At 46.9% G+C, this 14,691-nt stretch overlaps 2 protein-coding genes across 5 annotated transcripts in view; one reads left to right on the top strand and one right to left on the bottom strand.

Annotated features, from left to right (window-relative positions):
• Window positions 1-6,633: 6,633 nt before the first annotated feature.
• On the top strand, window positions 6,634-9,775 carry CEBPD (CCAAT enhancer binding protein delta). Its single transcript, XM_037506863.2, has one exon. It carries the CDS (start codon window positions 6,676-6,678, stop codon window positions 7,477-7,479), a length of 804 nt encoding a protein of 267 aa, XP_037362760.1. The 5' UTR covers window positions 6,634-6,675; the 3' UTR covers window positions 7,480-9,775.
• The window catches only part of SPIDR (scaffold protein involved in DNA repair), a 545,150-nt gene continuing 539,297 nt past the window's right edge, over window positions 8,839-14,691 (bottom strand). For all 4 annotated transcript variants that reach the window (XM_054692277.1, XM_054692279.1, XM_054692278.1 and 1 more), the window contains 3 exons: window positions 14,461-14,575; window positions 14,123-14,176; window positions 8,839-9,450 (listed from right to left, as the gene is read on the bottom strand). In XM_054692277.1, the coding sequence (XP_054548252.1) occupies window positions 9,295-9,450; window positions 14,123-14,176; window positions 14,461-14,575 (325 nt within the window). In that variant the 3' untranslated portion in view covers window positions 8,839-9,294. The remainder of the gene's footprint in view (window positions 9,451-14,122; window positions 14,177-14,460; window positions 14,576-14,691) is intronic.

Consider the following 14,691-nt stretch of genomic DNA (forward strand, 5'->3'; position numbering starts at 1 on the left):
CCGCACAAGCTTACTGGCTGGCCTTTGGCTATTTGCAGGTCTCTCTGTGGAGTCCTTATCTTCCTTTATAGGCACTGAGTTTGTGATTACCCGATGCCATTCACTCACCTCCGTGGCAATTCCCGCAGGGTTCCCCACAGTTCCTGGTCAAGGGGCGTGGTGCCTACAGTTCCTTTCTGCTCACTATCCTGCTTGATGTCTTTGATGTCTTGTTCTTGTATTTTTCTCCTTTCTGTTGGTCAGAGTGTGCTGGCTTTGTGGGTGGGGAGGGTCACATTGCTTTCTATATCCTCATGAAAGCAGTTGCCTCTGACAGGTAAGTCAGAGGCTCAGTATTTTCTTGGGGGAGGGTCAGAACCAGGAATGTTTCCTAGTACCTCTGTTGCCCCCAAATTTATTGTTTTTCTTCTTTCCTTCCCTCCCTCTTTTCTCCCTTGTTGCACGGAGACCCCTCTTCAGGCTGATCTGCGGTCAGTTTCTCTTTCATGTGTGAGGACCTGCTTGGGTAAGCACTCGTGGTTTTTGTCCAACAGTGGCAAGAATGGTCTAGGCTATTTAGCTCAACTGGTTCCACAGCCTTTTTGGGATGTTTGACTTCTAGAGGCTGCACTAGTGGGTGAGACTTTCTCTAAGTTCCTTGGAGTAAGGTGCTAGGTCCTAAAACATCCACAAAGGCACTTTTGTTTGTGTATGGATTTGTTGGTCAAAAGAGAGGTAAAATGGAGGAATGTCCCATACCATCATATTACTGATGTCATTCCTATGCATTTTACCTTTAAGCCACATAGTAAAACAAAGGAGTTTATGAAGCAAAGACACATTAATGCTGCCTGTTAATTTACCTATGTAAATTAACCTTTCACATTCTTCATTTCTTCAGTCTTTAACACTTCATTTAAGACAGGTCTACTAGTAAAATATTCCTTCAGGTTTTATCAGTGAATGTCTTAACTTCTTCACCTTTGCCAGATATAGAATATTTGTTGGCAGGTTTTTTTTTTTTTTTTTTTTTTTTTTAAATCATACTGCTTAGTCTCCATGGTTTCTGAAATGAATTTGATGTTCTATCTTTTTGAGGATCTCCTGCTGCTGATGAGTTTGCTATTTTCAAGATTCTCTGTTTTGCTTTTAATAATTTCACTTTGCTCTTTTTGGTGTGGCTTTCAATTTCGAGTTTATTTGACTTGGCATTTGTTGGGCTTCTTGGTTATGTCAATTCATGTCTCATAAAATTTGGGAAGTTAGCTATCACTATTTCTTCTGCCCTTTTACTATATTCTTTACTATATTCTTTCTGCCCTTTTACTTACTCTGGGACTCACATTATGCATATATTGGGTATACTTGATGATGTGCCACAAGTCCCTTAGGTTCTGCTCACTTTTCTCCATTCTTCATGTGGCTCCCTGATTGGATAATTTCAGTTGTCCTGTACGGAGCCTTCTGCTGAGCCTTCTGCTTCTTTAATTTTGCTGTGGTAACCTTCTAGTAAATTTTTAATTGAATTTCCACTTCAGATTTTTAGTCCTTTTGATAATTTCTAAGTCTCTATTCTCTGTGTGGTATATACATCATTCTCCTGGTTTCCTTTAGTTCTTATCCACACCTCATATTTTGGACAGGTGATTTAGTTTTTGTCTAGTAAATCCAATGTCCAGTGATATTTTCTATTAATTTCCTTCTTCCCTGTAAATGGGCCATATTTTCTTGTTTCTTTGTTTGCCTCATAAATTTTTATCAGGACCTGATGGTTTGAATATCAGAATGTGGCAATTCTGGAAATCAGGGGTTTTCACGTTCTTCTCAGGCCTTCATTGAGCATGCAACCCATTCTGAAAGTGTATGATTCCCCAATCTATGCAGGAGCTTTTGAAAGATTTTATTCCCTATATATTTTCTTTTCCAAACTCTTCATGGGCATTTTGCTATTTCTGTTGATTGCTTTAGGCTGCTATAACTAATAGTTTTGTCCTTGTGTGTTTCCAGCCAATGCCCAGATGCTGTTACCCTTAGTTACTGGACAGGTGCAAAGTTATAAACTGAGTGTGCTGAGAATAGGGTCTGCACTGACCACACTAGGTCTTCCCATTGCCATTTTTACCACTGCCAACAATCTGGCATATGGGTGATGCCAAGCAGGCAATGCCAATCTCTTATTGCAATGCAGCAGCTTTTCTGCGTTGTGTTTTCCTTGTGTGGCTGTACATTTTTTTTTACCAGATTCATATTCTGCAAAAATCTACAGTTTTTTTTCCAGTTATTATTGTAGAGAGATAGAACCCTGGAAATCCCTATGCCAACATTTTTACTGGCATTGCTTGTCTCGTTTCCTTAAAATTACTATTTTAAATCTTTAATACAAGTTGTCTCCTTTAGATATTAATTTTAATAATATCACTTATGTATAAGTAAACTAGAAAGGAAAAGTCATATATTGCTAAAGATATTCCTAAACTTGCTCATTATCATTATTTACTTCCTCCAAATCACTTTTAAACTCGGAGTCCTTAATGTGTGTGGTTTTTTTTTTTTTTTTTTTTTTAATACAACTCCTGATTTAGACTTTCTTAAGAGAGCACTCTCCACTGCTTCTCGAGATTTCACTCCAGGTCTCTGATATCCATAAGCAGGCAGTAACGGACATAACTGACCCCTTAACCTATGGTGACTGTCACATGCATCCCAATTTCAACAAACTACGGAAAGTGTGCACCTAATAGATACTATGAGTTGTTTTTCTTTTTCTTTCTTTTTTTTTTTAGAAACCATAGGAAGACCTGATTAATTTGGCTAAAGTAAATCATAGAGAAAAGCCACTTTACAGGTCTCTGGTGGCTGGACTAGTCTTGCCTGCCAAGCAGCAGAGAGAGGAACCAAACATGCAGCACAATCCTCACTCAGCACCACATCCAGCCAGGTCTGGAGGGGTTCAGACTCAAGCATCAGTTGATTGTGGTAGGAAATGGATTTAAAGAAGCGGGCAGTGGAAGAGGCAATTGGAAACCGAAACTCTATTCTCTTAGTAGAGACACTATCAGGAGATTCTAAGGAACAACATCTTCCTCTTCAAACCCCCCTGGCAGCCGTCTGAAGAGTGGACTGGTGGGGAGAGTAGACTGTAGAGTGCAAAGCTGCTGTGTCTTTCCTGCGTGAGCAGGTGGCACTGAAATGCCATGGAGGAGCTGGCCGGGGACCTTGGCTGTGGCAGGGAGGCAGGAGCAGGAATGACAGGTGGGGGTGGGGTGGGAGGGAGGACTGGGAAGGGATGAAACTGACCTGAAAGAATATAGGTTGGGAAGTCAATCACTTCTTTGTGTTTTTATTATTGAGAATGTGGCAGGCTGAACACTGATTCCCCACTCCCCCCACCCCCACCCAAACCAAGTACCCATTCTTTGCTTTGGCAGCTTTATAATCTGGGGGCACAGTCTCTTAATTTCCAGAGGCTGAAGTGAATGCAGGCATTTGTGCCCAGCACAGTAGGTTTGTAATAAAATACACAGGCTTTAACAGTGCCAGGGATGTGCAACCCCAATACTCACTGGTCTTACTGTTTTGGCTCTTGACCTCCTTTTCTCAAATTCATACATTGGGAATAAGGTTTTTTTTTTTTTTTAGATTTATTTATACATACAAAAGCTGGGGTACAGGCCAGAGATGCAGGGATAGGGGGATGAGAGGATTCACCAGAGAGAGTGGGAAACAGAACAGGCAGACTGACTGAAACACACTGCTGAGGGGAGCAGTGGGCAAGACAGGAGAGGTCTGCTTCGCCATGTGGGTTGCTCCCCAGCCAGCTGGGGATCAAACTCCTGCTGCAGAGGCTGCAGATTGCTTTATAGTGCCATGCTTTACCCCTTATGCTGCAAGGGAGGCCCGGGAATAAGTTTTATCAAAAAAAGTATGTATTTGTAAGACTATATTCTGACACAAAAAATGACAATATACTATAAAATTAAAATAAGTCTTGAAGCAGATGAATTAAATTATTTCATCTGGTAATTAAGAATAATAATCTGAAGAGGACATGGAAGTTTAAAATTTCGTTCCTCTTGAAACAATTTTTCAGTTTTAGTTCGCACTGCTCAAAAAATATTTTCACTGTTTCAGACTTTAATTTGGAGGGGAACTATTCTTGCCTGTATCTCACAGTATTTTATACTATATTAAGCGTCTAAAAATAATCTCTAACTAGAACTAAGTTATGGCAATGGTATGAATGAGCAGGAGAAAGTCAAACTGGCTTTCTACCCTGACAATAAGAGAGCATCTTTTAAGCAGTGTTGGACCCCTGGATTCTAAAAGATTGATGTTTAAGAATAAATATCATTGGAACAACTCATTGTGCTTGATAGGAATGTCTGCTAAGTAGGGAGAGGCAAAGGCCAAAGGAATTGTTTTCCTGACTCCTTCCTTTTGATAGTTCCACTCAAAACACCAGACTCAGGAAGGTTTAAATACTTGCTTGAAAGAGATCCATAACAATGAGAACTGGTTACTAACAATTTTTGTATCTTTGTATCCATTTATCTTGAATAAATTGATAGTAGAGGTAAGAAAGTAAGTAAACATTTAAGAAATGACTGAACAGTAACTGTCACAACCAAACTTTAATTTTTCAAAAATGTTTTCATTTATCCTTAAATGTCATGCATGACAAGCCCATACTTGGTTGATCTGTGACCTCTGCCTCTTTCTGGAATAAGGAAGAAAATTCTTAAATCTTAAAGTCATTAATTACTTTGGTTAACACCTCTTTTAAAAGATGAAGGCCTCACATCGTTTTCAAGCTCAATCCCATTTTGGAGGGCAAGCTCAAGGGCATTCATTCTACTGCTCTTTTCAAACAGCAACATTGTCTTGTAAATGCAATTTTAATAAATATCTCTGATATATGAAACCATTAATCATCTCACTGAAATATTTATGAAGACTATGATGCTTCTATATAAATATTAATTTTACCTGTCATAGTTGGTTGGAAAGGGCTTTGGTAGTGTTTTTATGCCTAAATTGGCAAATTTGTCCCAAGCCTTTTCTCTGGGTGTGCATAAACCACACTATATGTATTCCTAGGTTTTAACATTAGATAATTAATAGATAGATAATTAATCAGTAGGCAATGTCAAGTTCAAATTTCTTCTCTGAGTAACTTTAAAGTAATAGTATAGAAATTCTATTAAATAACCTATAGCCTATCACTAGGTGCTCTATATACCAGTTCTACCTCTGGAACTGACTGCAGAAATGCAAGTGGCAGTTTGTGGACCATTTGGTGTTTGGCCCCAACCTCTGGTGAAAGAGAAGCCAAAGCTATGAACAGTCGTGAGATGAAGTCTGAATAAGGACCGTGATTTTTTTTAAAAAAGATTTATTTTATTTATGCAAGCACTGGGTACAGTCAGAAGCGCGGGAGGGTGAGAGAATTCACCAGAGCCAGAGCTGGGAGCAGAACAGGCAGACTGACGAAGTACACTGCTGAGGGGAGCAGCAGGCACAGCAGGAGTGGTCTGTGCGCCATGTGGGACCATCGCAGGCGGCCGGGGGATCGAACCGGTGCTGTGGAGGCTGAGGGCAGCTTTGCAGCCCAGCGCTCAACCGCTGCGCGACCGGAGAGGCCCCAAGGGCCGTGATTTAATAAATATTATGAATCAGAATGCAAATTGCAGGAAACATAATAAAGCAAATCAATAGAGTCTGTTCGTGCATTTTTTAAAGCGTGAGCTAGTAACTATCAAAGCTACTAGTAGAAACATCTTTCTTCTAAGAGGACTCAACTGTTTAGATTCAAAAGAACTTCACTGTGAAAGACACACCAGAATTAAAAGGGCCCGGCACGGGAGCGCGCGGCAGCTGCGGCCGCCAGGCGGCACTGCTTCAGCGAGCGCGGAGACGCGCGGGGGACCCGGCGCCGCTTCCCCCTGCCCTGGTGCGGCGCCCGCCTGGACAGCAGCCGCGGACCCCGCCCGGCCTCGCGCGTTCCGGCCCGCGGCCCTCAGCGGGGCCCGCGGCGCGGTGCGGGGACAGGCCCGAATTCCCCGACACCTGCGCGTCCGCGCCGGGTGGGGGCGAGCGAGGCCGGGGGCTGCGCGGCTCCGCGCCTCGGCTGCCGGGCGCTCGCGGCACAATCTGTCCGGAGAACTTCCCAGGGCTCGGCCTCCCGCTCCCGCGCCGGGCTCTCCGCCCCCGGCCGGCTCCCCACGTCTGTCCTCCGGCCCGGAGTCGCCCTCCCCGGCTCCCCTCCTCCCTCCGGCGGCGGGAGCCGGCGCGGGACACGCGCGCGCGGCCAAGTCCTGGTTTTGATTTCCCTGCGGGCGGCGAGGGGCGCGGAGGCTCCAACCCACAAACAGGAAGCGCGGAGGAGCGGCGCGCGGGCAGGGGAGGGTCATTCCCAGCAGAGCGGCCGGGGCGGGCGGGGGGCGGAGGACGCCCCTGCCCCGCGGCGGCTCGGGGGTCCGGGCGGCAGTCCCGAGTGGGGCGCGGGGAGAGGGTGCGGGCGCCGCCGGGGACCCGACGGGGTGCTCCGGGGCGGGGCGCGAGTCCCCGAGCGCCCCCTCCCCCCGCGGCCGGGCGCCCCCGCGGAGCCGGCGCGGGGGCGGGGCGTGCGCGTCAGCCGGGGCTAGAAAAGGCGGCGGGGCCGGCGGCGCGGGGACGAGAGCCCGGCCCGACGTCGCCATGAGCGCCGCGCTCTTCAGCCTGGACGGCCCGACGCGCGGCGCGCCCTGGACGGCGGAGCCGGCCCACTTCTACGAGCCGGGCCGCGCGGGCAAGGCCGGCCGCGGGGCAGAGCCGGGCGCCGCCGGCCCCGCCATGTACGACGACGAGAGCGCCATCGACTTCAGCGCCTACATCGACTCCATGGCCGCCGTGCCCACGCTGGAGCTGTGCCACGACGAGCTCTTCGCCGACCTCTTCAACAGCAACCACAAGGCGGGCGCGGCGGGCGCCGGCGCGGGCTCCCCGGAGCTGCTGCCGGGCGGCCTCGCGCGCCCTCCGGGGCCGGGCCCCGCCGCCCCGCGCCCGCTCAAGCGCGAGCCCGACTGGAGCGACGGCGACGCGCCCGGCTCGCTGCTGCCCGCGCAGGTGGCCGCGTGCGCGCAGACCGTGGTGAGCCTGGCGGCCGCCGCGCAGCCCACGCCGCCCGCGTCGCCGGAGCCCCCTCGCGGCAGCCCGGGACCCGGCCCCGCGCCCGGCCCCGCGCGGGAGAAGGGCGCCGGCAAGAGGGGCCCGGACCGCGGCAGCCCCGAGTACCGGCAGCGGCGGGAGCGCAACAACATCGCGGTGCGCAAGAGCCGCGACAAGGCCAAGCGGCGCAACCAGGAGATGCAGCAGAAGCTGGTGGAGCTGTCGGCCGAGAACGAGAAGCTGCACCAGCGCGTGGAGCAGCTCACGCGGGACCTCGCCGGCCTCCGGCAGTTCTTCAAGCAGCTGCCCAGCCCGCCCTTCCTGCCCGCCGCCGGGGCGCCCGACTGCCGGTAACGCGCAGCCCGTGAGACTCGAACGACCAATACCTCAGCCCCGACGGCCAGGAGCCGAGCGCCCCGCTGGAGGCCGGAGACCGCGCCCCGCGGCCGCGGCTCCTCTGGGACGGGTGAGAGCAGGGAGAACACCGCTTGGACTCGCCGCCCCTGAACGTCGAGAGAACTCAGATGTGTTTATTTTCCCTTAAATTATTTTTATAATGGTAGCTTTTTCTACATCTTACTCCTGTTGATGCAGCTAAGGTACATTTGTAAAAGGAAAATGACTTTCAGAACAATCCTTTGTATTGTAGATAAGAGGAAAAGACTGAGCATGCTCACTTTTTTATATTAATTTTTACAGTATTTGTAAGAATAAAGAAGCATTTAAAACCACCCACCCCGATTCCTGTATTGACAGTGACCTCGCAAGCCGGTGGCCCCAAGGGGAAGGGTCCAGTCCAGCATCACGGCGGGTACAGCGTGGCACCGGGGAGCTGCTGGACCCAGGCGTGTTTTTCCAAGGGGAAACCAAGTTCTTAGAAGAGAGGGTCTGCTTTGTTTTGAAACATGCCAAAGTCTACCTCCTAATGTTGTTACTTGCCTGAGATGGGTGAAGCATGACTAAGCTGATGTTCAGCTGGGCAGCTTTCCTTTGGAAGGTGCCAGACGAGGGGCTGGCGGACCGCCCCTGCAGCTGACTTGAGGGCCCTCTAGAGAACAGCCCAAGAACCCCCTAACTTTTGTTGGCTGCAGGAGGAGGTAGAGGGTAGAGGGCAGGGTTATCCGAACAGTTTGTTTGAATCATCTCTAGCTTTCATGGGACTTTGCTTTCACTTTCCTCAGGCGTAGGAATTCTTCGCGTGGATTTTCAAAATGTGCACAAATACAACAAAAGATATAGTAGACAAAAAGGACAGTTAAAAAGCTCCTGAAAATGAGCCACCTTGCCAGTAATTGTACTATTGCAAAGCTTAATATGGACAAATAAAACTTCTGCCTTTCCCCCAATAAAAGTGGGTACGAAGCACCTTCCCTTGGTCTGGCTACTAAGTCTGTATTATGTAAATAATTAACCGTGGCCTGTCATGATTATATTGTTGTAAGGAAGGAAACACAAAATCTCTAGTGTCCAAAGATAATTAATTCATGGTTTTAGTTGCAATTTAATCTCTGCCAACAGAGCAAACAATAACCAGTCACCCCTCCTGAGTCTGTAATCTTGGTTCTCTGCACAGTACCCAGCCTGTTTACATAGGCCTTGCTAGAGGGAACTCTATCTCCGTATAGTATAACTAATCACGCGGGTTAACTTATCTACATTTTATGGGTAACAGTTTTACCTTTGACATAATTCCCCAGAACATTTTCCCAAAAACACCGAACTGCAAAGCAAAGCACTTAGATGGACATTTATTGTAGCAGAACAGTAACATCACAAAATAGGATAAAGGTTTAAGCTTTGGGGAGAAAGTTAAAAACATACTATAAGAAAAACATGTTAAATCATGGCAAAATTTTAAACACTTTACAATCAAGATTTCTTTCTGCTATATTAATCTTGTTGTTTAAAATAAATACAATATGAAGGGACTTCAAGCTTATTTAGGCTTTAATACCGTGTTCCTAAAGTTGCAGAAAGAATAAAAAATACAGAACCTAGAAAAAGGTATTTTGATTTATAGTTTACAAAGCCCTGTTACTAACATTTGCCCCAGAAAAATCTAAGTTCCATTTCAAGATCATAAACTACATTCACTCTGCTATAGTTAACAAATAACTACCCCAAAGGGTACACCACCACCACCACCCCAGCAGCCACGTCACAGAGTCCCTACGGCAATGGGCGGTGTTCCACACAGGCTCTTCCTGCTCTCAGAAGCTCGATTTCCTCCAGTCCAGCACAGCTAGCAGGGTGGGTAGTTATGGACTGGACAAAACAATTTAAGAACTCCACCTCTGTTCCGAGGATACTCTTTACTTCATAAGTCTGCAGTGATAAAAGACATGCTGGTTAAAGCAAATAGAGTTAGCTCTGGACATTCTGTTTCCAACACACAGAACAGAGAGGGCCCATTCTCCAAGTCTGCCACCTTCTACCCTTCAAATGGTGCAGACAACATTGGTAAAGGAGGAGGAAAGTGAAGGGCTGCTCTAAAAGCCTATTTCTCATGGCAAATGAAGGAACCACTTTTTTCCTGATAACTGAATTATGTTCCCATGCAAGGAACATTTAAACATTTAAGTTGATATTTATTAGTGGATGCAACAATAAGCAGCTCCCAGCTGACAGCCTGAGAAGAACAACTTGGAGAAAAGACATACAAAGGATTCTGTCCTGTTTTCTAACTGGGTGGGGGGAGGGGGGTAAGGGGGAGGGAGGGGCAGTGCATGCTTGTGGCTGTGTCCCACTTCCTTTGGGACACTTCCCCAATCTAGCAACACTTCCGGTCAAAGAATTTCCTGGTACTTTGCCCCAAACTTCCCTCCTTAATAGGGTACCGTTTCTTCTAGAGTTACACTGAACTAGACACTGCTGTGTAATAGAAAGCTTTCTCTTCACATTCTGTGTGATGGCTATGATGGTTATTGGTTAATCTCAGGCCACGTTTCATGTCTAAATGAGAACATGGGGAACTGGGGGTGGCTCAGACTAGAAAGATGTGGTGGCCTTGTCTGGCTTCTCTAGATGAAATCTTACAACCTTTTCTTCCTGAGGTGGCTGAAAACAAAGAGCTGCAAAGCATAGGCATACATACATGTCTGGCTTAAGGACTGAGCCCCAGAAGGTAATCTTTCAGAAACTCCTTTGCTGATACTTGGAGAGTAATATTCAGAGCTGCCAATCATCCCTCCTCCATACAGAACACTTGAAAAATCTCCACAATAGCTCTGTTCAGTTGTCATTAACTCACTCTTGCCATCAACAGACTGAAGAGCCTGAGGTTGGTGGGGCCAGACAGCAGGGTGAAGCAGAGCTCCAGACTGCAAATCTGGCTGGATGTGGTGACTTCTTATGAACAGAGTGCAGTGACTTCTTATGAACAGAGGGACACTGACCTCCCAACTGTGGTTAGGAAGGTACCTGGCCTCTTTCTGCATCTCTGGAACACTTGTTGGGAGGGGGTCCAGACTGTGTGGGGATCTGGCTACAAGCCAGAAAGCTCCCAGCCAGCAGGAGCAGAGCCATGGGTTGCAGAAAGGCGTCTCCCGTCCAACCTGTAGGTACCGGCTGATACCCAAGTAGGGCAGGGATGAGCAGAGCCCTGACTGAACTGCAGGTCTGGTTTATACCAGGCTGTGGTGTAGAAGCCACATCTTTTAGATGGTTTGTTCTGAAGCAGCAAGTATCAGGTTCAATGTGGGATGTGAATACCATTGTACTGCCAACTTGTTTACCCATCGGTAAGACAGGCACAGTGTGAAATACCTGCACTGGCCAAATGGTTTGTGCATTTTTGGCTTCAGTAAAATGATAAGGTCAGAAGAGTGTTTAATGGAGTGATGGAGGACTGAGACTTCCCTACAGCTCGACCCACAAGTGAAGTGGGCATCAAGTTTGCTGCCCACTCCTTCCAACATTTACTGGAACTTGCTATGAGTCCACCAGGGGCTGACACTGCAGGCCACAGGCTGGGGAGAGTATGAGGTGGTAAAGAGGGAGGGGTCAACAACAGGGCTGGGTGATCGAGATGGGCCAGCTAGATGCTTCTTAGCTCTATCTTTCCATGTAGCTGGCTTTGAATGTTGTGTGCATGGAATGAACCGCCCAGGGATCCCTATACTCATTGAGGTAAAAGTACCAAATTCTGACTTGAAGAAAGTTAGCAAAAGTCATTTCTTTCAAAAAATGAAAAACAGAACCCTACTTTCAGGGTTGGCAGTTAACAGTCTTCTATAGCGACTGTCCATTTATCATGAAAGTAAAATCACAAATAGCATATATTGGGGTTGCTGGAAAAGTCATGACACATTTTAGCTTGGAAAACAGAAAAAATACATCATGACTTATCTGATAACCCAGTATTTGGGGAAAAATAACACAGAGAGGTTAAAACAGCCACACCAGCAAAGTCATCTATGCTGGTTATAGGAGTGTGTGTGTGCATGTGCATGTGTATAAAATGTGTCCCTAGTTTTAAAAAGCACATCATGTCACTGTAATGTTAGCTCTGAGAAGTGACATATATAATGGCAGTCAGTCTCACCACTTCCACACTGTAGTCTGACCACATTAGAATGACATCATAAAAGTTAATATTCATATCCTGACCAGAAACAGTACATTTATTCCAGGGAATAGAATTATGGTTCTTGTGCAAAGTCTTCAGATTTTGGTGAGTATGGATAAATCCCGCCTAGAAAAACGTGTGCCTGATGTCTACACACAAGCCTTTGGTATACCATTGTCTAGCACTTCTTTTCCAGTCCAGATGTATAGACTTAATTATCCTGAGTAAAGCTGGGGGTAGGGGAAGGAACTGAGTGAATGTACCTCCAGGCTTCTATTTTCTCTCATTTTACTGGTCAGCTGTGGCAACAGAGTACCACAGGGGTGATAGCCAAACATGCCACACACCCAGCACACACGAGCAACACCTACACTCAAGTACAAACACACAGACATACATTCTCACACATGCCTCTGAACTCTATTTAAGTAGGGTTTTGCCTACAGGAAGACTATAGTTGAGAAGTTTAATATGTGGAAGTTTAATGTTAGAAGGAAATCAAGTGAGATGAGGAGGATTTCTGCCACGGCCTCTGCCAGGTCTGTAACAAGACTCACGTGGTTAAGGACTGTCTGTGGTTGGAAGTTTCTTAGAGGAAGTACTAGGACACTTTCCTGGGAACCTACAAAGCCCTGTGGGAGATCAGGCCCAGCAGCCTCGGGCAAGTGCCTCTGTGCAGTGGGCATGACAGCAGAGCAAGGAGGCTTCCCCACTTGCTGCTGGTTTAGATTGTGGGTTTTGGTTCATTTTTCTATGCATTCTTCTTAAGGAGGAGTTTTCCCAAGGCTTTTCCCCAGCATTCTCCACAGAAATGTTGATAACCCAGATCCAGCATCTTGACACCTGTTTAAAGCCCTGCACCTCGGAACCACCAGGCCATGAACCACAGGGAGTGCCATGCCCTTCTTTCTTTCTTCCTCCCTCTCCCAAGGTGCAGTAATGAGGTGACAAGGAATTAGCAGGGACCTATCTCATACCCACTAAACACATAGAACAGAGACAGTACTCTGGGCTGGCTACCAACTCTACTAGGTGGTCGCCGGTGGAATGACACTGACTTCCCCTTTGTGGAATGTCTCTGCATCCAACACAGACAATGCGTAAGGTCTGTGATCTTGTTTTTTCTGCAGTATAATGTGGATTCTGATCCACTGGGATGTCAAGGAGATAAATGAGGCAACACATGAGAAAAGAAGCAGGGAGCACAGCTTTTGGTCCATTATAATTATTTACATTGTACTTTTACACAATCAGGGACTCCTTGTTTACAAATCCTCTGAAAGCCTAGTATAAACAACGAACCCTGTTTGCACAGCAGCCCCCAAGATGAAGGTTTGGTGCTAGGGGCAGGGATGTCACTGAGGAGCTTTAAAGTGCCAAGCCTAGGCTGTTGAGCTTTACCCTGAGGGAGTCAGACATTTTCTAGAGCTCCGAGGCAATTCTACTCTGAAGTCAGAACTGGGAATCAGACTCAGACCACTCTTCCTCACAGACTGTGTTCACAGGTCTATCCACATCCCAGTTGAATCTAAGCTTTGACAGCCAAGGTTTGGATGAGAGTGCAGATGGCTGCTTTACCTCCTGGTGCTGCTAGCCCCTGCTTGAGTATGGGAGGTGGAGGGATAGGGCTAGAGTGGGCAATTACAGGATGAGAGGCTCCCATAGGATGGATCAAATCAGTCTCAAATTCTGGCTGGAATCAGAGCTGGAATTTGGCCATGGGAACCCTCAGAAAGTTCTGCAGATGATCACTTTTCACCACAACCCCACAATCCAGTCTGCATCAGCTTTCTGGACATGGACCTCAACACTGTGATGTGGGGGCCATGCATGGCACCACCCTGTGTCCTTCTCTGGGGTTCAGTGATTCCATGGACCACTGTGGTGCTTCTGAATGGCTTTGACAAGACAGAGGTGTCATCTCAAGGACAGCCTCTCTCTTTATGAGGGCCACATTTCACAAAGAGGAAACTTTTTTTTGGTCTTAAGTTGTATCAATTTATTGTTTTCCCAGAGGCCCACATCACTTTGTTAACCCTCATCATAGTAATGTCAAGGCAGGCAAACTAGTTCTGAGAAATAACAATGAAGTTTCCAGTTACTCAGACCAGCAATTAAACAAAAAGATTCCTATTCTATGAATGTGGCCTTAGGACTTGCAATCTCAAGAGTCTCTCACAATAATCCATGCTACGGGGGCAAATTCATGGATCTACTCTGAGGGTGATTAGGAAATAACCTCAATTCCAAAAAGGAAAGGATCTCATTAGCAGACATGTGCATTTGGTAGCAAGTGACAATGAGCTTGGTCTAAACAATAAGCATGCACATAGTTACACTGTTGGACTCTGTTGTAACTGAAAGTGCACAGGTATCTGGGGGTGAGGTTAACTTGGTTTCAGAGCACAAGGGACACATCCCTGGACTTACCCCATCCTCGCAGGCGGCAAACCTCAGGAGTGAAGAAATACTGCTCTGTAACAGCTGCAACAACAGTGAAATAGCTGGGTCAAATCCTGCTCTGGGAGCAAATGCTTGTACTGAAAGTACTCAAGTCCTGAAAGTTAATATGTTGGATTTTTAACTCCCCTGTCTTCTTGTTAGCTTAGATCTCAAATCTTTAAGTCACACTTAGGGCTTAAACCACAGACATGGAATGATTGTTTCCTGAGAGTGAGTCCTCTCCCCATTCCCAAGGAAAGAGCAATAATTGCAACTTTCTCCCAGCCAATGAGTCAGGCATCTCCCGAGCCCCAACCAGCTCATACCTTAACCCTCACAGTGCACTGCGGTCGAGAGGGGCAGTCCAGGAAAACCTGCAGGTGCCTTCTGAGAAGAGGGGAGGTGACCACACGGGAGCAATTCCCACAGAAAAAAGTGCCACTGTTGTTTGCAAACATACAGGGAAGACAAGATCCAAAAAGGTGCAAGTCAGAAGAAGCTAGCAGTATATAGATATTTTTCTAAAAGCTACTATTGGCTGAGATAGAAAAGGGGTG

Source organism: Talpa occidentalis, unplaced genomic scaffold (assembly GCF_014898055.3).
Source record: "Talpa occidentalis isolate TD23 unplaced genomic scaffold, MPIMG_talOcc4v2.1, whole genome shotgun sequence".
Classification (NCBI taxonomy): Eukaryota; Metazoa; Chordata; class Mammalia; order Eulipotyphla; family Talpidae; genus Talpa; species Talpa occidentalis.

Coding starts and splice junctions, on each gene's coding strand:
- CEBPD (XM_037506863.2), top strand. CDS start 6,676: ATGAGCGCCGCGCTCTTCAGCCTGGACGGCCCGACGCGCGGCGCGCCC.